The 23649-nt window shown below is 58.2% G+C and overlaps 1 protein-coding gene across 7 annotated transcripts in view; it reads right to left on the bottom strand.

Annotated features, from left to right (window-relative positions):
• Nucleotides 1-23649, bottom strand: part of CEP104 (centrosomal protein 104) — a 34817-nt gene that overhangs the window by 8075 nt on the left and 3093 nt on the right. For 2 of the 7 annotated variants that reach the window (XM_046000757.1, XM_046000746.1), the window contains exons 2-18: nucleotides 22805-22988; nucleotides 22568-22693; nucleotides 19513-19686; nucleotides 19051-19189; nucleotides 17798-17860; nucleotides 17224-17300; nucleotides 14667-14835; nucleotides 14070-14225; nucleotides 13076-13342; nucleotides 11220-11417; nucleotides 10507-10674; nucleotides 9763-9936; nucleotides 8164-8340; nucleotides 5241-5447; nucleotides 4745-4852; nucleotides 932-968; nucleotides 458-524 (exon numbers count right to left, since the gene is read on the bottom strand). In XM_046000757.1, coding sequence (XP_045856713.1) covers nucleotides 458-524; nucleotides 932-968; nucleotides 4745-4852; nucleotides 5241-5447; nucleotides 8164-8340; nucleotides 9763-9936; nucleotides 10507-10674; nucleotides 11220-11417; nucleotides 13076-13342; nucleotides 14070-14225; nucleotides 14667-14835; nucleotides 17224-17300; nucleotides 17798-17860; nucleotides 19051-19189; nucleotides 19513-19686; nucleotides 22568-22693; nucleotides 22805-22818 — 2321 coding nt within the window. In that variant the 5' untranslated portion in view covers nucleotides 22819-22988. The remainder of the gene's footprint in view (nucleotides 1-457; nucleotides 525-931; nucleotides 969-4744; nucleotides 4853-5240; nucleotides 5448-8163; nucleotides 8341-9762; nucleotides 9937-10506; nucleotides 10675-11219; nucleotides 11418-13075; nucleotides 13343-14069; nucleotides 14226-14666; nucleotides 14836-17223; nucleotides 17301-17797; nucleotides 17861-19050; nucleotides 19190-19512; nucleotides 19687-22567; nucleotides 22694-22804; nucleotides 22989-23649) is intronic. The other 5 variants (XM_046000786.1, XM_046000772.1, XM_046000781.1 and 2 more) reach the window with 4 other exon arrangements.

Below are 23649 nucleotides of genomic sequence, written 5' to 3'. Positions count from 1 at the left end.
GGCTCGGGGGTCGTCCAGGAACGCGCGCGCCCGCCCTGGCCGCGGGTCTGTGGGGGGACAGCCCGCTCGGGCGTGGTAGGATGAGCAGGTGTTGGGGATGAATTAGCTCAAGGTCCCCTCGGCTTCCACCCTGTCAGCATAATCGAGCACAGACGCTAGCGACATCACGAGAACAAAGACAGCTGAGTGACATGCCCGTGGATTCGCCATGGGGGCCGCACGGGGAAAGTGGCTGCTGTCACCGTGCTCTGTGTCTGCCAAACGGGCTGCTGACTTCTCTGGGGGCAAAGGGGGCCCGTGGGTCGGGAGGGCCATCGCCCTTCCGTTAGGGATGACGGACGACGGGCAAGAGCCCGTGGGCTGAAAGAACCCGGCGGCGCTCGAGGAAACACGTCCCCTGGGGCACGTGCCGCGGCTCATGCCTCCCGTGCTCCCAGCTAGAGACCCCGCTACTCACTTATCCAAGTAGTGATTGTCTGGGCCTTCTGGGGCTGGCGGTGGGGCTGCTTTCCCTCCTCGTGTGTCTGAAACGAGACCAGAAATCATTGAAAGTAACTTCCCATCGACGTTTCCAAATGTGTACTGGCCACTTTGATGTGAAACACATTTAAGAGCTACGAGTCGAGGGGCGTCTGGGTGCCCCCGTGATTGAGGGTCCGACTCTTGGTGTTGGCATGGGTCATGGTCTCGGGGTTGTGGGATCGAGGCCTGAGTCGGGCTCTGCGCTCAGCGGGGGGTCGGCTTCTCCCTCCCCCTCTGCCCCCCCCCGCCCCTGCTCAGGCTCCTGGGCACGAGCTCTCTCAAACCAGTGACTCTTAAAAAAAAGAAAACAAAAGCGCACTGGGTGACCAGGGCTGGGCTGTCTTCCATCCCCGGTGCTTGCTTGGGGACAGAGGTGGCCGTCGCTGGCAGCCCCGCGCCCGGTACCTACCCTGACTGCCCGCCTCCACCAGGGGGGCTCCTTTCCCCTGAGAACAGAAACAGAGAGGTCAGGGACAGACGGCTGCATGCGAGAGCCTGTCCAGGAGAGTAAGTGCTTCTGTCTTCTGACTTCCCACCAACAAGTAACAGCTCTGCACACCGTCAACGCCCAAACGTGTGCCTTCCTCCTCACAAGCCCCGCCACGGACCCCTGCCCTGCTGCTGTTTCCCAGCGGCCCGCCGTCCTCAGTGCCCGTGGGCTCTGCGCAGCACATGACTGTCAGCCTTGTCCCCGGATGCCTGGGGCGCCCCACGAGCCCATCTCCTTAGCTGCCTCCCGTTCCTGGCTCTCACGCTAAGTACGCTCTTCCCGGTTCCCAGGCTCCAGCCCTCAGCGGGGATGACCAAGGGTTCAAGTCCTCTCTCCTTGAAGGTCCCAGAACCCAGCCTCTCCTGCCCAGGCTGAGCAGCTGCCCCAGCCTGCCTGGCTACAGATCAGGCTCCGGAGCCCCCGGCACACCCTGTGGGAGACCACGGACACCTTCCCGTCTCCTCATTCAGGCCAGGCCTCCTCTCACCAGCTTGGGGGCCCTGCCTCCGGGGGCCTCCCATGCAAGGGCTGGTGGGCCTTTGAAAGCCTCACCAGGCTGATTTACTCTTGCTTGAGACTCTCAGCAGCTTCCTAAGTCGCCTGTCCCCTCATCTCGTGTCTGCAGGGGTCTCTGGACACCAGCCACCAGGCTCCAGCCGCCCCTCCAAGGACCCTGACACCCAAGCTCTGGCCCTCTCCTCCTCTCGCCCAGGCTCCCCCCTCCAGCCCCCCGAGGGCAAGGTGTCAGCCAGCAGCCCCTCTCCTTGAGCCCCTCCTTGGCCCTGGCCACTCTCACGCACTCCCTTGTGTATCCTCATCACCATCGGACGCCACCGAAAGAGGTGAGGGTCCCCGACGACGGAGACTTCTGTCTGTTCTGTTCTCTGGCACACACGGTCCCCAGCATGACTGTGGACTCAGCGGGTAACTTGGCATGACAGCACTCCCATGCTGAGGCCGACACTGGGCAGCGAGGCAGCCATCGGCCTGATGGGCTGGGCCTTGCTCCTCCCGCCAGGCCCCTTCCCTGGGTCAGACACCTGTGTCTGCGGTGCTAAGCGCGCGGGGGAGCTCCAAGACGTGGTGTGGACAGAGGGGTCCCTCACGAGCAGCTGAGTGTCACTGCGGGTGGCCAGCCGGGCAGGGGCTCAGGCCTTCCCACCGCAGCTCCTGGGCTGCCCCCAGTCCCTGCCGCGCCAGAGCGCTGGGAGCCACGTTAGCATGTCTCCTCCTCACCTCTCTGCACACGCCTATCGTCCCTACAAAGACTGACCATGTCGGGAGCGCCTCACAGCACCCTGGGGACCAACCAGCCTGGTCTGGGGCAGGAGTTGAAGGCCTTCTTGGACTTTCGGTTTCGGAGAAGAGGGACAGTGGGCGGCCCTACACTAGCATTTAAGGGACGGGTTACAAACATGGGTACGGTCTGCCGCATTTGGAGAGAATCAAGCTTCGCATCATAGTGAGTGACTCATGTCACGGCCAAGCCCCGAGAAGGAGGCACAGCCCAGAACGCCACCCTGGAGCTGGTGAGGGGCAGTAGACCACGTGAGGCCAGCAGCGGGCTCAACGACTTCTGCGCCTACACGGCAGGCAAACTCAGTAGCACTGCGTTTTAGGCACCAAAACCTCTTGAGAGAGACGGCTTTGTGCGTTTTGCAGGGAGACAACGTAAACAGTGCCGAAAGCTGAATTTTAGTTTCAAGTTTTACCTTCTTGGTGCTTCGAACAGCTTAAGAAACCTTTCAGTAACTTTTCAACCCTTTTTTCTAAAACTCCGGAGCAATTAGGCAGTCTAAAAATTCTCTGTCATTCACGGAAGTTTCGGAGCTGGATGGTGGGCCTGGTGCTAACCCCGTGAGGGCACTTAGAGGCACGGAGTGTACACGCGGATACGGTTAAAATGGGTTAGAACATGCCATAAAAACAACAGAGAAAGAGATCCCAGCGTCGCCGGCGACCGTTCGAAGACAGCGGCTGATGGCTGCGCCCGCCGTGCGCTCTACCCTGCGCTTTCTTTCACTATCTCTTCCCCCTGGAGCTGTGGCCCTGCGTGGGGGGGAGGGCAGGACTTGGTTTTGTTCCCGGCTTACTCCCGGAGCCCAGCACCATGCCTGGCACCGAGCAGGTGCTCAGCAAACACGCAACGAACGGAGAAGAAGTGATGGAGGGGCCGGGAAAGCTGAAGGATGAGGTGACCCAGTGCCACGTTCACGGACACCTGTGGGGGGCACGTGGCCTTAGTGGAACCCACACCATCTGGGGCTGGACTCACTGTGGCTCGGTGCTGTGATGTGGAGGGGGCTGGTGAGCAGCAGAGCCTGGCTGTCCTGGCTTAACCCCTGAGAGATCTGTGCTTTAAGTCACTTTAGTTTTAAAAATTTGCTTCCCCACTGGGGCGCCTGGGTGGCTCAGTGGGTTAAGCGTCTGACTCTTGATTTTGGCTCAGGTCATGATCTCAGGGTCGTGAGATCAAGCCCCGTGATGGGCCCTGCACTGGGCGTGGAGCCTGCTTGAGATTCTCTCTCCCTCTCTGTCCCTTCCCCCACTCACGCTCTCTCTCTCAAAATATAGATAAATAAATTTGCTTCTTCGTTTGTATAACATTAGGAAAAGTCATGAGCACCTGCCGGACCCGCCTTAGCAGGCGGCTGTGAGAATCGGATGAAACATGGATGCGCTAAAGGACCACGCTTGAAGGATGCTTGTGGGGGTCAGTCATTAAGCATCTGCTTTCAGCTCAGGTCATGATCCCAGGGTCCTGGGACTGAGCCCTGCACAGGGCTCCCTGCTCAGCGGGAAGCCTGCTTCTCCCTTTCCCTGTGCCTTTCCCCCACTTCTCTTGTTCAAAATAAAATCTTAAAAAAAAAAAAAAAAAAAAGAACCACCTGACTCCATGGTGTGAGGCCCCATCCCCAGGAGCCCCCTTCCCCAACAGCTCTTCCTCTTCTGTCCCCTTCTTCCCGGCGGCCAGCGCCTCCCACATCGTCACTACGGCTCTGGGCCACAGGCACTCCAGCACACACTCAGCTGTTTTCTCTCTCTGAGCCGTGGCAAGAACCCTCACCACGAGCTCTGTCCTCCGAGCAGCCTGTGCGGGCACAGTGCGGTCCCGTCACCAGAGACGGGCCACGCAGCACACATTCTAGAACCTTCTCTTCCTGCACCCCTGAAACCTCGTGCTCCCTGTGGGCTCCTCCCACCCCCTCCCCTTTTCTTTCAACTTAAGGGCCTGAATGACAAAGTGAACATCCGGAAACTGGTGTAAATCCCAGAAACAGGGCAGTCACTCTCTGACCCCCTGGATGGTGTCTCCCGGAGGCTGAGGACCAGGGGCTTCCTGAGGGGGAACAGTTCCCTGAAACCTGCCATCTTTGGTGCATGGAAATCGGACCTTCACTTACACGCTTCTTTTTGTCCTCTGCCTCTGAGGGAGGCTAGGACCTGCGAAGAGGAAATCTGTCCTGCGCCTCCTGCCTTTAGCCCGCAGTTTCCTCTCTAACCATCACCAGCAGCTCACGCCCCTCCCTGGAATCAGTACCTAATTCCAACTAGCTGATGGACGGGTCCTCTGATGCAGCCCGAAGCTAGTTTTTAAAGAGCAACACAGCCTACAAGTCTCATCTACATCGCGCTGTGAGAGGAAAGCAAGCACGCCGTGTTTGTGTGTCTGTGGGACAGCAGTCGGGGCGTCCGCGAGCGCGCAGGGGTGGAGACGGGGACCTTCCCAACCTGGGCTTCGGCCTCAGTGTCCTTGAGCGCGGCCAACTGCCCTTGCAAAGCTTTAATCTCTTCTTTCTTTCGTTTCTCCGCTTCTTCTGTGGCTGCTTTCTTCTGTGCCTGGGATGGAAATGGTTTTTTCCATTAGAATAGCATTTTAGGGTAGTCTTAGAAATCGGGAGAACATTATGGCACATGAATTACGTTTCTCACACGTTACGGCAGTCACTAATAATACAACGGGTCCAACCACCTCGCCCAGCTTCACCCGAGAAACGTTGACTGGCGGTTAAAACCACACACGTCCTCCCGGCTGTCTCTGTTCCTGTTCGCAGACGGGGAGACTGAGTCTCCCCGGCAGGGAGTGGAGCAGCCAGGATCTGAACTCAGGAGATGACGCTCCCCTGGTCTCCTGCACCTGAAGCTCCTTGAGCGATCTGTCGGTTTACTGGGTGACCCAACAGCTTCCACAGAGGATTACGTCGTAATTTCACAAAAGTTGACTTACCCGAATTTCAGCATCTGTAGGTCTACCGTCGATTTTAGCAAATCCCTCAACAATTGTTTTATAGAGGACGTTCTTGCGCGTGGTGGTGTCGTCTGGAGGGAGGTACTCTAGAATAAGAGCCCGGTGCTGCTGATACATGTCCAAAATAACTCGAACCGCGGTCTCCCGGACCTCATACACTCTGTGCTCCAGGGCGCTCACTGAAAACTGAACACAGGTCGGGAGGGGTTCCTGTGGTGCCCGAGTCTGACAACAACAGACTGTTCTTCCCCGGCATAAAAGAAATAGAGGCACATTATAAAAGTCTGAAAAGGAAAAAAAGACCACCACCCACAGAATTCTGGCTCTCAAACCACCGAGTTTTTCTCCGTTTGCCTCACACACGCAGTGGCGCTCACGCTGGCTGTGTGCATGCAGCTCTGCACTCCCAGGCTGACAAACATTTTCTAGAGTCCATCCTCGCGTGGACGCATATTAAATTATGTTATAAAATCTCCCATCACAGAGACGGGAAACCTAAGAAACTTCGTGTGTCCACCACCCACGCTAACCGACGCTGTACTCTGGCCACGTCTGCTTCGGATCTTTAAGAAACGAAACGAGGGAGCAGAAGCCTCTGGGGCCCACCCAGACACGCGCTCACTAGTGTGTGTTTGCGTGCGTGTGTGTGTGCTGGGTGCATACGGGGGGTTTTGTTGGATGTTCTAAACCGTGCATCGTGCTTGTCCTCCTTTGAAACCTCCCTTCTCCCTACCCCACATTCCTATCAAGTACGTTTGTCGGCCACCATCCATTTCAGCTGCTCCACGGTGTGGTGTCACAAGGACCGGCCGTGACACCTCTGTCCCATCCCGCACCGTCGCTACCACGCTCAGCAAGTCCACATCTGCCCCTGGGGCTCTGGGCGCTGGCCTCGCACTTGCCCCCGTCTCGGCCTGCCACAGGCTCCTGCTTCTACCCCAGGCCCGGCCGCCAACTGTGCCCCTGCCCCCGACAGGTGCCACAGGGGTCCTGGGCAGCGCCCAGGGACCCGACCTGAGGCATTTCTGGTCAGTTCAGCGTTTCACACGCCGTGCCCGTCTCTCAGACTCCAGCGTCCCGTCAGGCCTCGAGCGGACCTCGGCCGTGGAGAGGATGCACTTTCCCCGCTGTGCGTGCAGCCAGCCCTCCTGCGGCGACGCCAGAGCCCAATCCCGCCGGCCACTCGGGGACTCCGCTCCTGCCGGAACCGACCCTCCTTCCAACTTCCATTTACTTCTTTCTTCTCTTCCCTCCATCTGGACCCCTCCTTCCCGCGTGCAGGGGACCCAGACACAGCCGCGAGCTTGACTAGCCGCTGCCTTCTTCTGGGGGCACCGCTATGCCACGTGTCCTGGGCCCACATGCCCGTCCGGGAAGGACGGGTGGGAGTGGCCCGGCCCATGAAGACCCCCTCACCACCCCCACTCGCTTCATCTCTTTCATGACCTCTGAGTCGTGTGAGAAGCTGGTGGTGTCCTAGACGAAGGAGATGGAGGCCCGAAGGCCCGCGTGGGGCAGCGCGACCGCTCCTAGCGAGGTGCACGGGACCGCCCGAGAGTGTGACCAACGCTCCCCACGCTACCCCGCTGACATGTGTGTGTGCCGCTGCAGCGCACTGGGACGGACGCCAACGCCGGCATCTCGAAGCGGGGCGCCGTGTAAGGGAACTGACTGGTGCGGGGCAGGCTTCGTGTTCTGTGCTGGGGAACAAGGAAAATGCACTTGGAAGCAAGACAGAGAGTGGTCCATGTGACTGCAGGGCGAGTCAGGAGGAAAAGTCCACTGGGGAGCCGGCAGTGGCCGGCCAGGCAAGTGATGACCGGGGCCGGACCTGAGGACAGCCGGGGAGTGGGGACGCCTGGCCAGCGTCTGGAGATATCCTCAGGAAGAGCCCACAGCACTTGCTGAGCAAACAGAAGAATGCTATTGCCATTTACAGAAACGGGGACGGCTGAGACGGAGCAGGTCAGAGGGGAGGGCAGGCGCTCCATCGGGACGAGGGGCGGACACGGCTTGCCGGAGGAGTCAGCGTCCGGGAAGGGCAGGCACAGAGACTGTGTCTTCCACGGACGGGTCACCGAGGGAAGGTGTGTGCACAGAAATGAGAAAAGCAGCCTGGACACTCCAAAGTTAACGAGATCAGGAGGATGAAGAAAAACCAGAAAAGAGACCCAGACGACGAGGCCAAGCATGGGGTAAGTGGGGCGCAGAGCTCCAGAAGCCAGAGGAGGGAGTGTCCGAAGGCTTATTTACTTCAGCGTCTAAATCACACTTCAGTAGAGAAAACACAGGAATGGAAGTGGCCTGACTCGCTGTGCCTCTCCTGATGGCACACGGGACTCCGTGAGGACCCAGTCCAGGCTTCCGAGTCGCTGCACACGTGGGGTCCACGGAGAACCATCCCTTCCCGCACGGACGGGAGCGAACGCGGAGCGCTGGTGCTTGGGCTGCCCGGGGACGAGCTGTCTTGAGAGCGCCACAGCTCGGCGTCTGGCCATGCGCCGGCCGCACTCCGAGCTCCCTTCCCGCCCATCTGAAATTAGGGAGGGACTCCTTGCGCTGGTGGTCTCTCTCCCAGAACGTCCGTGCTTTCGTCGGGCGTCCAGGCCCGCTGCGCCACGGGGGGTCCTCCAGGACTCTGTGCTTCTCTCCTACGGACACGGGTTCTCGGCAGTCTGTCCGCCACTGTGGACCAGCGTCCACCCGTGTGTGCCGCCCGGCGGCAGAGCAAGGAGCGGGAAGCCCTCCAGTGCCCTCCTCTGCTAGGTGACGTGGCGGCTACTTCTCTGCAGCTGTCCACTCGTTCAGTCACTCAACAAGCACTGACGGACCAGACACCCACCGCGCTCCAGGCCCATCGCAAGCGCCGAGGCCTTGGCCGCACGGCACCAGAGATGCTTACCTTCATCACGTTGTCGATGGTGAAGCCCGAGCCCCCAGTGCCCAGGTCTTTCAGAAGCCGGGCCAGGAGGCCTATCTGGCTCATGGCCAGATGGTTCGAAGCGTTGGCTTTTAACGGCTGCACCAAGTACGATGGGATAATTTGGAGAGACTTGACTTCTTTGAACAAGGCCATTTCCTACGAAAACCAACACGACTGTGTTAATCTGTACTGGAAAACACGAGAGGCAACTTAGTATATTTCAGTTTAGTCCTTGATCAACGTCGAAGGAAAAAATAGAGAATAAAACATGGCGGTAAAATAGTTTATCTCTAATGCACACGTATTCCGTTTAAGATATAATGATTGAAGACAAAACCCCAGATCATAAAAAATAAAACATGATCACTCACAGACAAATGACGCCTTTACAAGAGATGTGATCTAAAACTAAAGATTTCACTCCTCAGGATTTCCCAACCTCAGGAAAAAGGTTTTCTAGTTTCTAAAATTCTAAAACAAATGATATTGTGTCAGTATTTATGACCAGTCGGCCTAGAGGGTAGCGGTGCACGGTCTCTGGGTGGTGAGACCCCTCTGGGCTCACAGGGGCATGTGAGGCCCCACGGCCAACGAACAAGTCTTTCCATAATTAAGGTGTTTAGCATTTGGGCCGCCAGACACGGAAGAGGAACGACAAAATGCCGAAGCACGTGGGCTGCGACACAGACAGAAATCAGTTTTGGGAGCTCCCGGGTGGCCCAGTTGGTTTGAGTTCCGACTCTTGATTTCAGCTCAGGTCCTGATCTGGGGGTCACGGGACTGAGCCCTGTGCTGGGTTCCGCGCTCAGCAGGGAGCCTGCTTGGGATTCTCTCCCTCAGCCTCGCCCGTCTCTGCTTCCTCTTCCTCCCTTAAAAAATACACGACGAAATGGAGGAATGACACACTCTCCTTTTCAATGTGCCTGTTGAGAGGCGCCACCTCCCCCAGAATCGGAGCCCCACGGAGCGGGAGCCCCTCGTAGGACTGGAGCATCATGTTACCTCCCTGTCAGTATAACCTACTTCCATGCATTCTCCCCCAGAACTCAGGTTAAAGGCAGTGGGATGGGTGTTTTGCGCACTGGCACAGTGATCCCTCCGAGACACCGGGAAAGCTGCGGAGTCCTTCCAACAGAGTGTTGATGAAATTGGGAGGACCCCGGGGACCTGCTGAAGCCTGAGCTCGGGTCTCACTCAGGGTCCGAACCCCCAGCGCTCTCGCTTTCCCCACAACACCTGGCCTGGAGAAGGAATGTCTGTTGAACAAACAAAACTATTTAGACTGAGTCATTCCACAATTACTACCTCTTTACCCCCGGTTTTCTATTCTCACTTAGTTTTCCACGTCTTTTTGCTGGAAGCTCCCAGCACATCCTGAACGGAGCAGTATTAGACGAATCGGGCTCTCGTCCAAGGCAGACTCTGGCTCTCGCAGCACCAGGCAAGAAGGACAGGGAGTCACGAGGAGGATCGAGAATGCTCTTAGGAGAGCAGGAACTGGTAAGCTATTCGCTCAGTCGAAGAGCGCCGTAACGGGCTCCTTATGGACTGTTTGGAATTTTACGACGCAGTTCGTACCTGAATAAAATTTGAGGCGACGACTCTGAGGCGAGCAGAAGAGTCTCCAGTCCTGGTGAGCAGGACGGGGATGGTTCTTTCCACACAGTGAGCGGTTTCAAGCTTGCTCAGTTTGTGTTTAGGAATGTACTGCGTAATCATCATTTTCAACAATTTCAGAGAAGCCTGAAAAACCTAGAGAAAAGCAGCGGAGAAAACACACTGACCAGTGAGGAGAAACACGAGCGTTATGCTGGACAACCCGTGCTGCCCCAGAGGCCGGGGACAGCGAGCTGGACACCACCTTCTGCATACAGTGCCGCGTCCAGAAGGCACACGCTCTCATCTCGCGTGTCAGACGGTGGTGGTGGCGGCGGCGGCCTGGAGGCCACACCTGAACCCTCCCAGCTGCGGCCGTGCAGGCAGTGTGCCCCGGGTGTGCTCACTCTCACGGCCCCTTCCGAGTCAGGGGAATCCGGAATAAAGCCAAGCTCCTCAGGTTCCGCGAAAAGGAAAATTGGGAACCGAGCGTTTCATCGGTCCCGGGGAGCCGGGCCTCTGCGGACCCTGGCTTCTAGGGCGCGGGGAGGCTGACGGCGGTCAAGGGCAGCGCATGGCCTGCTGAGGACAGATGGCACAGGCTCTTCGCTGACCACGTTTCTTGCTGGAGAACCTTCATGCCTAGTGACATGCTGCCCTACCCCCGGGCCACCCGAAGCCCCTGGGGCACCGCAGCCGGGACTCTGAGAGGCCGAGGGCACTCACCGGGGTCACTATGTCCCGGAGGGCTCTTCTCACGAGGAAGACGGACGCGCGCAGTGTGCTCTTCAGCTCCTCCTTCGGGGCTCCGGCGGGCGTCTCCGTCAGCCGCTTGTACAGGGCGAGCAACGCGTCCTCCCGGTATGACCACGTCCTGGAGTAGGCCCCTGCGACCTACCACAGAGCAGAGGCCGCCCGACTCAGCGGGCACAGTGGTGACAGCGCCCCCCAACACTGCGTAACCTGACACGCCGAGAAAAGCCTCTGGGAACAGAATGAGCGTGTGTGTTCAGGGAAGTGATTTCTTGACCACTGAAGCCTGAAGCCCGAAGCCTGTTAAAATACGGGAAGTAGTCGTTCCGCCAAGGGAACTCCTGGGAACGAGGGGAAAACCCACTGGGCTCATTTCCGTACGGAGACACCTCCGTCTTCTGCTCTCTTTGCCATCATCTCCCCCGGGACGGGCAGGTGTTCCAGGAAGGGCAGATGCTCAACCCCAGCTCTGTCAGTACGAGACAGAAACCCCCAGTCTAAAAGGAACATGCATTCATAAAGTCTTAAATTCCAGCCTGTTTCTGGTGTTTTACGTCATTAATAATGATTCAAAGGCTTCGGCTGAACACAGGGACCGAAGGGAGCCAACGGTATCACAAAGCCATGGGCGCATCCCTGGACATTTCCTACCCGATCGGCGGTCCCGCCCGTGGCTCTCTGCCTACCAGGCTTTCTCCCAGCACGTCCACGGCAGGGCTGGCCTCCCTCAGGGCCTTCTCGGTCAAGGGCTCCGGCTCTCCAGGGGCTCCTCCTCTGGGAGCCTCGCTGACCTCAGTGTCACTCTTCTCCGGTTCCAGGGCGGCTGCTGCCGGCTGCTTCCGCGCGGCAGGAAGGGGCCGCTCATCGTAGGGCACAGCCGGGAACTACGGGAGAGGAAGGGTTGCTGCAGAGCTCCCCGGGCTCCCCGCCTGCTGCCGGCAGGCCTGCTGCTCCGCACGACAGCAGCTGCATCAGATCAGAATGACTTATAGGACAGGACTCAGCCGGAAACACGAGGTCACGGTTTCCACACCTTTCCAAGCGCGCTGCAGACCCAACAGAAAAGCGACCCAGATTCAGCCTCCGCCACCCCGTAGCACTAGTGATCACAGTTCAGCGGACGTGACGCTTACAGCGGTCGAGTTATTATGTTTTCTTTCCTGACAAGACTTCTGTTCTTCTCCTTCGTTTGCGACTTAGAAGCAAGTACCAGGCCTCATCTTAAACGTGACCGTTACCTGGCAGACGTATACTAAAGCAGACGGCCAAGCCTTGCTGTGCTCGGGGCGGACGGCGGTCTGCCACACGCACGCCCCAACCCCGAGGAGGCTCGCTGGGCCCCCCGCCATGCGATGGGCGGCACGGACACCCCACCTCCTGGGGCTTCCATCCCCCGGCCACCTGACACGCACGCAGGTGGCCACCTTTCGGGACAGTAGGCGAGAGCAGATTCCAGTCACTCTCCGGGGCAGGAGTCATGACACTCAGCTGGACACCCGCCGAGCCCTTAACAGGGCGCGTGCAGCTGAGGCGCTCATGCTCCCCGTCTACTCTGCTGTACCACCAAACACGCTGACACGCGGACAAAGGGAAAATTAGGGCATTTCACAGCCAAGTATTCAATGTGACTTGGAGCAACGACGCTACAGACGAGACGCTCCCGGCGGGGATGACAGGGCCTTCCGAACGGTGCCCTGGGAGGGCAGCAGCACCAGCGCCGTCCTTTCCGGCTTTCCTGGGCCTCGGGCTGCAGCACCCACTTGCCTGTGCCCGCCTGACACCCGCCTCCCTCCCCAGAGTCCACCGCCATGCCGCCTTGCACGCCCGCTGGGGCTCCAGCGAGGCCCTCCTTCGGTCCTTGTCATCACTCAGAGGCGGGCACGTAACTGACACACTCAGAGACGCTTGCTCAGAATGGAACGCGCTCCCGCTCCGAGGGGACAGTGTGCAGACATGAAGCTGAGGGCCGTGTGACAGCTCAGCTCTGGGGAGACTGGGAACCACAGAAATGGAGAGGAGGGACAGGAAGAGAGCAGGTACTGAGGACACCGCGGAGCTGCCGCGCCCTGAAGCCTACACGAGCTGACGTCCCGAGGGCCCCAGTCCGAGGTGCTCTGGGACTCACAGCACAGAAAACCCTCCAAGCACAGTAAGCAGGACTTGCGTGGAGGATCTACGGAAGCCGGTTCGTGCCGGGCACCCTACAAACACGGTCTCATTTGTCCCCGGAAACAAACCTTCAAGCAGATGCTCATACATTTGTACAGAGAGGAAAGCAGAGGCTCAGAAGGATGGGGTGTCCCGGACGACCGGCTGGTGGGGCAGAAGCAGGGGGGCCTGACACCTCTGACTGCGGACAGGACCTCCAGTGACATGTCGTTACCTGCTGGCTGCGTCTGCCACCACGCTCTGGCATCAACATTTACCCTCTCCTGCAACGCAGGCCGGGAAGGTTCTGCCGTCGTGCACCCTTGGCACCACGCGGGTCCTCCCCGTGTGTCTGCTGAATGACCCGCACACAGTCCGAAACCGAGTTACCTACGTGGGTCTTGAGATGAGGGTCTGCGGCGGGCGGTGGCGGGTCCACTGCCGAGTGCTGAGAAGGGCCCAGGGGATGCGCTGGAGGCTTGTCCTGAAGGCAAGGCTCTGCAAACCGGCTTTCCGGTGCGCTTTCTTCTCGCGGCAGAGACGGAGCTGGCTGTGGGTGGCGAGGACTGGCGGAGTGAGCCAGGGGCTGGAGGGGCAGGTCAGAAGCCCTCCGCATCTGGGGAAAAGCGGGACACTTCACTCCTAGCGCTGCTGCCACACCCTTCGGGGGGGGGGGTGACACAGCATTTAGGAAGGCGGAGTGACGCCCCAGTCCTATCCCAGGCTTTCAATGGTCTCCTGACGGTGGCCGTGTGCCCTACAGAGCACACCCGGGCGCCGGCGTGATGGCAAGCACGGGGCCAGGTCACCCAGAGAGGAAGCACGCACACACGCCTGTCAGCAAGGACGCGGCACGTGGGGTAGGAAGCACCTGGGTGGCCCCAGCCCTGGCGTGACCGTGTACCCCATGGGGGCAAGAGCAGGCTGTTCTGGGTCACTGCGACATGGCTACCATGTGCCTGCCACGGCGGTAAACATGCCGGACAGATGGTCTCATTTAGTGCACACTTTTACCCCATAAATGGGAGACGGAAACAGGCAGAGTGGCTAAGGAAGGACCCTGAGATCACACCGCCAGCAAGGGGGCCGCATCGAAGCCCAGGCAGCGTGGCTCCAGGGTCTGTCCTGTCCCGCGTGACTGTGCCATGCGGGTTGCACACCCGCTGCTCTGGGGCATCTAGAGATCCGTGGTGGAGCTTCTCCCAGGATACATGGTCTCGACAAGCCGAGACCGTTGGGGTTCTCCTCGCACGCCCCGCCCCCCCCCCCGACGTGGTCACTCGTGGGGCATATGTGGGGTAGCACTGCCCTCAGGTCATCTTACAAATGACCCTCGGAGGGACCCTCGGAGGACACGTGGGTCCTGCGGGGCGGGGCCGGGCACGCACCGGCTCGGCGTCCACGAGGCTGTGCAGCTGCAGCCGCTCGTACACCTGGCCGCGGAACTGCTCCATCTGCTGCTTCTTCTCCTTGGCCAGGTCGTAGTCCTCCCTCTCCACCGCACAGCGCTTCTCCACCTCGAACCGCCCGAGCCTCTCCCCGACCTGGAGCACATGAGGCCGCACAGCTTCAAACGCGCCCCTACCTCCCCTCCCCTGCCCCAGTGCACAGCGAGGCCCGGGGCATGGGGGTGCCGCCTGCCCGCGGAGCCTGCTCGGGGGTGGGGGCGCCGAGCCTGGGCCCCGCGACAGCAGCTGCGCTGGCCCACACCGCGCGAGTTCTCGGGGATGGGAGACGTCTCAGTGTTTCTATCACTTTACGGGCAGCGAGGCGTTTGAGGACGGCGTCAGGACAGGCTGAGCGTGTGGCTTCACTTACATTCATCTACGGGCTCCTCCGTCCGTAACTTTATTTTGCTGACCTCCTCGGACCCACACTAGTGTCTACAGCTTTCTGCGACCTACGCCTCTGCTGCGCCAGCGGTCGGGACCACTGACCGCCTTCTCCCACACCCGAGTGAAGCCTGTTCTCTCTGGGAGCTGTACCTTTTGCAAATCCGCAATAGCTTGTTTCAGCTTCTTGGCATAGTCGTAGCGCTCCTTTTGCACGGCTTCACGCTTCCTCTCATCTAATTTCCGTATGATCTGGGCTACTTCTGGATCTTGGTACATGTCAAAAGCTAAGTCGTCTAGCGGAGAAATATAGTCAGATTTCCTAAAGGAAAGAAATGAACATTTTAGAGCTGACTTTGCCGTGGGGGCCAGGGCGGTGGTAGAGGGAGCCCTCCGCGCTCCTGCTCGGGGTTCAGTCGCAGCTGTGGCAGCCCACACACCTGCTCCCAGGGCATTCCTGCCGAGACAGTGGAGGCTCAGAAAAATCAGGAAGGGGCCTCAGGTCACCCAGCTCTGATAGCCAGGCAGGTCTCCTGAACATTAGTTAAACTGCTCCAGGGGCATCTGAGCTTTGGTGCATTCATTCTTCCATAAATACTTTGAGTGTGGACTCTGCCTGGCTCTGTTCTGGGCATCGGGGACATGACCATGTCCACGAATCACTTGTAGACTAGGGGAAAGCCCAAGCCAAAGCAGACCGCTAGGCCTCATGCTCAGAGAGGCTGACTTGGTGGGTCCCAGGTGGTCCAGGCGTCCGCATTTGGCAGCAGCGCCACAGCGACCGCAACAAGCACCAAAGATGCAGGTGGGCTATGCCGTGGTCTCAGCTCAGAGGGTCAGGCCGTGCGGTATCCCAAGTCCTAGGAGATCAGAAAAATCCTCCCAGCAGTCAAAGTTCTGCTTAGTGATCTGAGCAACCCATTCCTGATTATCATCTCATTCTTCCTTTCAAATTCTACAGCGGCCGGCAGCTTTCTCCGGGGCCTAACGGCGCAGCGCCAGGCTCAGCGCCCAGCAGCAGTGCGGACCAAGGACGTGTTCCAAGTCTCCGCCTGCCACACCAGCCGCACAGAGTAAGCCAGTCGTTGACTGTGACTTGGATACCTTTAGATACGGGCAAGTCTCCGTGGAAGTATTACTTATCACAAAAGATTCGATTGTCTAAAAATGAACTGAAACAGGACCCAAGATGACATCGTTTCTCAGAACGATCACACGTTCCCCCGACACTTCCCGACTCCTGGGGATCAGGACATGCATTACAGCAACCCCACCAGGCCTGGTGGCGGGCTCAGCCTCCGCAGCTCAGAACATCAATTCATCTCACCGGGACCAAAGAGCAACACGCTTTGGTATTCGCACAAGGTTACTATTTCTACCGAAACACATACTGTACTTTTAAGTCAGAGTTACTTTGCCTTCAAGTCCAAGAAATGAGAACAAAGACTTCGTTATGAAAACGCTAAACACGTCATCATCTGGCCTGGGAGTCACGGTTCCAGGGCCGTAGGCAGCTTCCCCAGAACAGGTCTTGCTCGGCTCACGAATGCCCCCCAGTGGTGGCCCTGGCTGGCCCCCCCCCCCCCCCCGCCCCGCACACAAGGCTTCCACAGACCGCAAAGCCCTGCGGAGGAGTCAGGACAGACAAACCGCAGTCGGCCTGTCTGGGTGGCCAACTTGATCAGGAACTCGTGGGGCACGTGTGGGGCCGCACTGCCCTCAGCTCATTTAATCAGAGTCCGAATGACCCGAACGACGCCCACAGGAGACCCTCAAACTGGCCGCTGAGTAGGCTGCCCACGGTCCACCACGAGAGCTTCACTGGGGGCAGAGCCGAACAGCTGTCCTGGGGGTGGGGCTGACAGATGGGGGACAGTGTGGTGGCCCCACCCGGACAGGTCAGGAGGGCACTGCTGTTACTGGGAGGCACAGGAGAGGCTGTGGGAGACCGAGGGCTGCGTAGGGGAGAGGTCACTCTCCTCACCATTTTACACACATTCAGGGACAGCCTCTACTTCCCAAGCCCTCCCTACTGACAGCCACCCCGTGGCAGCCAGGCTGGAGGCCCAGGGAGGCTCCCTAGGAAGCGAGACCGTCCCAACCAAAGACAAGGTGATTCACTCTGAAGCCGGGCTCCTGCGCTTGCAGAAAACATGGAGAGATTCTCTCCGCCGTCACTCAGGACCCACTGGCTATGCCAAGTGTGCGAGCCGGCGGACAGCGAGCCTTGCTTCCGGGGGAGCCTCCCCTGGGCCTGCAGCGTGGGCTTCACGAGGGCCCCAGCCCGAGGGAGGCGGGAGCGGCACCGTCACGGGGCGGAGGAGAGTGGGGAGGGCGTAAGTAGACGTCAGATGAGCTCTAGTGACTGATGATCTGGGTCCACTGATTCCTTCCGTTCTTGCCTGTGACGCTGGCTGTGCCAATAAAATACCACCGGACGGCGACAGACCTCTCACCTGCAGGGAGCAGCTGCCAAGCAGGACACGAGCACACAGGAAATGGGGCCGGCTCCGCTGGGCCATAAATGAGGGTATGCTAAGTCCAACAGTGACCTTAATCTTTAAGAGTCTTTAAGGCAATCTCATCAGTGGCTTATCTAGTTCCCAACGGAATTTAGAGGGTCTCCAACCGCAATCCTCTGCAGGTGACTCACACTTTGGCCACTCTGAGGAGAGTCCTAGGAGCGATGGCCTTGTGGGGAGACTCTTACCCGGTACAAGTTCCTTCCAGAGCCGGGTCCTCGCTGTTGTGCCCCAGGTAATGGTCAATCAGCTTCTCTCTAGAGGTCTTTGGGAGAAAAAGCTCTGCTTAGTGTCTCAGAGGAAAACAGGAACAACGTGAAACTGAACAAGAGGCAGTGTGATATAAAGACGTCAGCTTCGAGAATTCTAGTCTTTTGGAGACACAGTTAAAATTCTTTTTTTTTTCATTTTTAAGATTTTATTTATTTATTTGACAGAGATCACAAGTAGGCAGAGAGGCAGAGAGAGAGGAGGAAGCAGGCTCTCTGTGAGCAGAGAGCCCAATGTGGGGCTCGATCCCAGGACCCCAAGATCATGACCTGAGCCGAAGGCAGAGGCTTAACCCACTGAGCCACCCAGGTGCCCCCACACAGTTAAAATTCTTGAGTAAAAGAAAGTTTAATACGCCCCGGCTGCTAAAAATTATCTGCTAGTTAATCAACCATTTCATAAAGATTTTCACACTTTTTATGACAAAAATAATCAATCCTCTGTTTTCAGAAATACATTTTCTTCTTTAAGAATGAAACTCCCCAAACTTACAATGTTGCTTTCATCCCCAAACTCCACAGGGTCTCCGATGATATTCACTGCAACCAGAGCGACCTAAGAGAGAGGGCAGCGGGGGAGAGTGAGTGTGAAGTGCTCGTGGTGACGCACCCCTTTACTGCAAGCTGCGTGCTTACCCCCTCGTTAGATGGGACGATGGGCACCCAAGCGCAATACCTATGAGACGTCACGTTCTACGTTCATTACTACTAGTTCTTGTAAACGATGTAAGTCAATGTTCTAGCGCCTAATCAGGTGGTTTTTTCAACATGTAAAGTACATTAAGATGGTCAGGGCTCACAGCCTCCCCAGTTTGAGCAGAACATCGCATCGAACCGTCCCCGCAGCGTCCAGCACAGGGTCCCATCTGTTCCACGTCGGAAAACCGGACAAGGGACCAAAAGCCTGCGCCAGCACGGCTCGGTCTGTCTGGGTCCGTGGCCCCCCAGGGGAAGGTGGAGGACTCCCCATCCCACACGCTCCCTCCCTCGAGCATCAGTGCGGCTGAAGTGAGGGAGGGGGTGTTACTGTGGGGCCGACAGTCTTTGGGGTCGCGGTCGCGCACTGCGGCGGACCGAGCCATGAACCGCACTTCAGAGCTGCCCCAGCCCACGTGCAACTCTGGTTCGGGGACCGGCCCTCCTCTTACAGGGGCGGGGAGCGCTGCCAGCGTGCGCGTTATTGAAGACTCTGCTTCGGACACGACTGATTCTACTACGTGAGCCGTGCCGAAACAGAACTGAAGGACGAGAAAAAGAAACAGAAAGATGGGGCGGGAGGGAGGGAGAGACAAGAATGAGGACCCGGAGCCGGGCTGCCACCGTGAAACCCCATGTGGAAGTCCATGCAGGGGACTCGTCTTGCGGAGTGTTAGCGGGTGTGTCTAGAAGAGCGTCACCTCGCAGAAACACCACCGGCCACGCAAGTGATTCTAAGTTTTCTAGTGGACACGGTACAGAATTAGAAAAAGCAGATGATAGTGACTTGAAACCTGACATCATAACATCACCATCTCACTGCGTAACGGATTCTCTCCCTCACGCGAAGCCTCTGGGTTGGGGCGGCCTGCCAGCCCGAGCGGCCCAGTGTGCCCCCTTGCGAGGGGCAGCGGCTCCTGACGGCACGGCTCCCGGACAGCCTCTCATTCTTCCACAAAAGTCAGCAACTTACACGAAGATCTGAAAGGCCTCTGCCTCCCCGCGACGCTGCGAGGAGGGGGGGCGCGGGCACGGTGAGGCGCGTCTCACCTGATTGTATATGTTGTACTTGTTGACATGGTTCTCGTGAAAAATCAGCTTCAGGAACTGTCCTACCGCATCCACGTAGACGGACTTCAGCTCCCGGGCTTTGCAGCCCGTCTTCTCGTTATCACAGAGAGAGACGTAGCTGAAACGGAGAGCACATGCCCAAGTCACGCGGGCAGAAAACGTGTGCGCAACAGAAGTGAACTCAACCAGCTTCGGTCAAAGTCAAGTCTAGGATGGAAAGGCTTGGGAAAAGCCCGGAAAGAAGTTTTGCACGTGAGGAGCAGAGACGGACGCTGTTGTCACCGACAGCGCGGCTTCCGAGCGCATCCCTGGACGCAGCTGCTCAGACCCACACCGGAGCCCGACCCGGGACCGATGGCATAGGCGGGACCTTGGCGCCCGCCGCTCAGACCCGGGGCGTTGGGTTAAGAGTTCCCATCACCAGCCTTCCATGTCACCTACCCGAGTCTCCGGAACCGCTCGGCCTGGTAGGGCAGGAAGTACTCGGGCCGGCTCTCGCTGACATAGAACTCCACCTTGCTCGCGATCATGTACTGGTGGGCGAGCAGCTGCAGCTTCCTGATTCGGCTCCGCTCCGCCAGCTGCAGAACGATTTCTTGTGGAAACTGGCAAAACCTGAAAGCAAACACGTGGTGTCTCTCGCAGTTTCCGTGCGGGCTCCTAGCAGTGTGCACGGCGCCCCACACGCCGCCCGGCCGTCCGCAGGGGCCCACACTCTGGTTCAGAGCGATCTGCCTGCCCCACTCCCGAGGTGAATCAGGCATTTGGCAGCTGGAAGGTGGTCTGGAATGAACCGGTCTGAAATGACGTTCGGCACGAGACAGACACATCCGTCTTAAGCGGCTGTAGTGTTGGGAAGGGCAGAGCCGAAGGACTCCGCGCAGGAACCCACCGGCTCCCGAAAGCCGCTTGCTCAGGGACTCCAAGTGCAGTTGCCTTTTGCGCGAGCTCAGGGGTCTGCAGGAGAAGCCCACAATGTCCACGGGCGAGCTTCTAGCTTCGCCTCACAAGTGACAAAGCACGTTAGCAGCCCACATGGGAATGGGCCGGACAGCCACAGCGTCGGCTGCAGGATCTGATCGTGACTGAGCCACAGAGCACAGCGCCCAGACGGAGGCTGCTGCGTTTGCCGAGCTGGCCAACGCTGCATTGTCAGAACAGTGGGGTGTTGAAGGCCCTGGGAGGGGGAAGCAGCAAAGGACGGAACAGCTGGAAAGGGCCCAGCGGCCTCGTGGGGGAGTCCACTCCTGCCCACTGGCCAGGCTCCTCTCCCTCCGCTATGTTTCCCAACGGCCCCCACCTGCACTGAGAAAACAGGCCTGGAATGGGGCTGCCCGCACTGCTCCCCGAATGGAGCAGCCTTCCTGCCGGTGCCCCATCCCTCGCTCACTGCCCTGGATGGCCCCAGCGCCTGCCTACCTCCACCAGGGCTTCTCTCTCCCCATCAGTCCCATCAACATGCAAACACACTCTAGAAACCCCATTTTAGGAAACCCCTCCTGTGAGCCCACACCCTTCTCAGTCCCGTGCCAACACTTGGTTACCCTGGCAAACCAGCGTGGTTCTGTCGTGCCCCCTCTCCCCAGCCCCCTCTAGGGCACTTGGCCTGTATTTCCACAGCTTACTCTTGCCAAGGCCACCGCCAAGCCCCACGATGCTGTGCGCAAGTGTACGTCCCGGTCCCGGATTCACTCAGCCCACAGGCCTGAGCCCGTAGGACCTCTGTCCGGGCCTGCACTGCCCCTGGGCTGGGTTCCAGGCTCCTTCCTCTCCCTACGCTGACCAGCGGGGAGCCTATCGGACCCTGGCTTTAAAAACCTCCTGCCTGGGGCGCCTGGGTGGCTCAGTGGGTTAAGCCTCTGCCTTCAGCTCGGGTCATGATCTCAGGGTCTCTGGGATCGAGCCCCGTATCGGGCTCTCTGCTTGGCAGGGAGCCTGCTTCCTCCCCTCTCTGGCTGCTGCTCTGCCTACTTGTAATCTCTCTCTCTCTCTCTCTCTATCTGTAAAAAAGAAAAAAAAAAATTAAAAAAAAAAAAAAATAAAATAAAAACCTCCTGCTTGTCAAAGAACCCCAACTAGACATCACCCCACGTCCAGGCTCACAAGGCCTATCATCGAGCTGGTGATTTGACGTTTCCATGTGGACATCTGAAAGGCATGAGATATGACAGAGAAAACAAACTCCTGACCCCCGGCCACCCTCCTCCGTCCTTGGCTGCCCGTCTCCTCATCCCCCTGCTTTGCCCACTGGCCACCGGCCCCACCAGCCCTGGAGCCCTCTTCACCCACGGTTGCGTAGCGAGTCTCACAGCAGCGCGACAGAGGAGAGGAAGGGGAGAGCACAGAGGAACACCGGGCTGAGAGCAGGACGGTGTGTGCGGCCGCCACGTCTGACTCCTAGGGGTGTGCAGGGGTGCCAGGGGAGGGCGTGCGGTGAGGAGGGGCGGGTGAGCTCGGATCAGGTGGACTCTCACCCCAGAGGTGCGGCTGCCTGGAGTTTTCAGAGATGAAACGCTCCTAAGCGATGCGCCTGGGGCAGGAGGACAGCTAGGACAGGCTCGTGCCACGGGCGCTGCTCAGTCCCCCACGGCGGTCAAGCCCGGCCCCCGCGTGTCAGATATTTACTGCCCTTGAATGCCACGCACGTCTGCTCCGACCGCCGCTGAGCTCACTCCGGGCATGAAGACACTTATGTATCGATTATGAAAAGACCCCTCCAAAGTGGTTTAAAGAAAACCATGGACAAAATTTGGAGGTTGTATGTTTTTTTAAGATCCTTCAAAAAATGGGTCTAGGACTGTGTTATTCAAATGTCGTTTGTGGAGCTCAAGCATGCATCACAGCTGTCCTTCAGGGATGCTAAGAGGTGACAGGACGGTGGGGAACACGAGAGGCAGGGACTGGGAGGGGGCACACCGGGATGGGGAGTCGGCCTCAAAGGCAGGAAGCCTGGGCAGGCCCCTGGGCTCCTGAACACCCAGGACTCTACCCTTGGCGAAGACCGAAGACCTCTCAAACAAGGCTTACTTTCGGAGAAGGTCACAGAGAGGTACTAACTAGTACTATGTTACTCAAGCAAGGGGCATTTGTAAAGGCATACAAATATTCCAGACAATCACTGGAAAGAGACGCTCTTGGTTAAGGTTCGGGATTCACAAAATCTCAGCCACAGGAGCGCAGCTGTGAAACCGGGGAGCCTGGCACAGAACGTGGATGGGACGGGAGGCCCAGTGGGCCGCCAGCGAAGCTGCCTAAACAGCCGTGTGCGGTCCCTTCTCCCTGTCCTCTGTGGCACATTTCTTAAGTGAAGGTCAGTTCATGTTGTAAGGGAAAAAAAGTCCCAAAACTTTTTCTTTAGAAACATATAAAGATGGAAACAACCCAGCCCATCACCGCACAAACGGCGCGTAGTTCTGAGGCCCGAGTTGTGACACAAAGCAGAAGTCTCCGAGGAAGGCAGCCCGCCGCCCCAGCCCACCGCCCCAGCCTGGCCCACCTCGGTGACCTCCACCCGCTGACGGTTGGTGCGTGGATCATTAGTTCCCGGGCGCTGAAGCCGTCTTCGTGTCCAGAGGAGCTGACGACCACGAAGCCAATCTTGTGGGGCATCCTGGGCACTGGGCTGTGGGCAGGACAGGAAAGACTTCTTTAAGATAAAGGAACCTGGCAAGCTTTTACAACATTGAATGTGTTAGCTCAGCCTTGCTCAGACACAAAATTGTCCACAACATACCAAGATTTTTCCATTGCTTTGAAAAAACCCACTTTTTTCTGTTAAGTGTTTCTTGTGGGAGCCTCTACCTCTACTTAAGCTACGATTTATCTTGACTTTTTCCAAATGTCTGCCCTAAAAACTGGACCAGCGTTGCGGGTTGAATGGTATCCCCTCAAACAGGATGCAGTCCTGACTCTACGACCTGCGGGTAGGAGCTTTGTTGGAAACAGCCTTTGCAGCCTAACGGGGTGAAGACGAGGTCGTGCTGGAGTAGGTGGGCCCCGCCAGGAAAGCATGTGTCGGTCGGAGACACACGGACAGGCACACGGACAAGGAGACCAGCCAGGAATGCCCAGGACCGCTGTCAGCACCAGAAGGTGGGCGAGGCAGGAACGACCCTCCTGTGGAGCCTGCACAAAGAGCAGGCCCCGCGGACACCTGGAGAGTGGCTTTCCAGCCTCCGAAGCACATTTCTGATGTTCTAAGGTACCTACTTTGTGGCACCTTGTTACGGCAAAACCAAAGAGTTTTGTTAAGATAGAAACACCAAGTTTTTTATGTTAGCTAGGAAATTACCATAACCAGTGTGCCAACGAGTCATACAAAAATGAGGAGGAAAGGGGCGGTTTAAGCAACAGCGCGGTAGCTACTGGATGCAATGCCGGCCCGAGCTGGGAGGGCACGACTCCGGGGAGCTAGGCGCCGGGGGAAGAGTGTGCACCCGGGCTGCGGGAGACACTCCAATACCGGCTGGATGAACTTTCTATGCCATTGTTTGGCGGACCGTTCGGAGTTGAGTATCATTTTGAGGATGGATGCTGTGATGTCTGGTTCAGCTTGGTCAGCAACCATCAGGCCCTGGC

Source organism: Meles meles, chromosome 1 (genome assembly GCF_922984935.1).
Source record: "Meles meles chromosome 1, mMelMel3.1 paternal haplotype, whole genome shotgun sequence".
In the NCBI taxonomy this organism is placed as follows: domain Eukaryota; kingdom Metazoa; phylum Chordata; class Mammalia; order Carnivora; family Mustelidae; genus Meles; species Meles meles.
The sequence above is the reverse complement of the archived record's forward strand: the minus strand, read 5'-3'. Positions and strand labels throughout refer to the sequence as shown.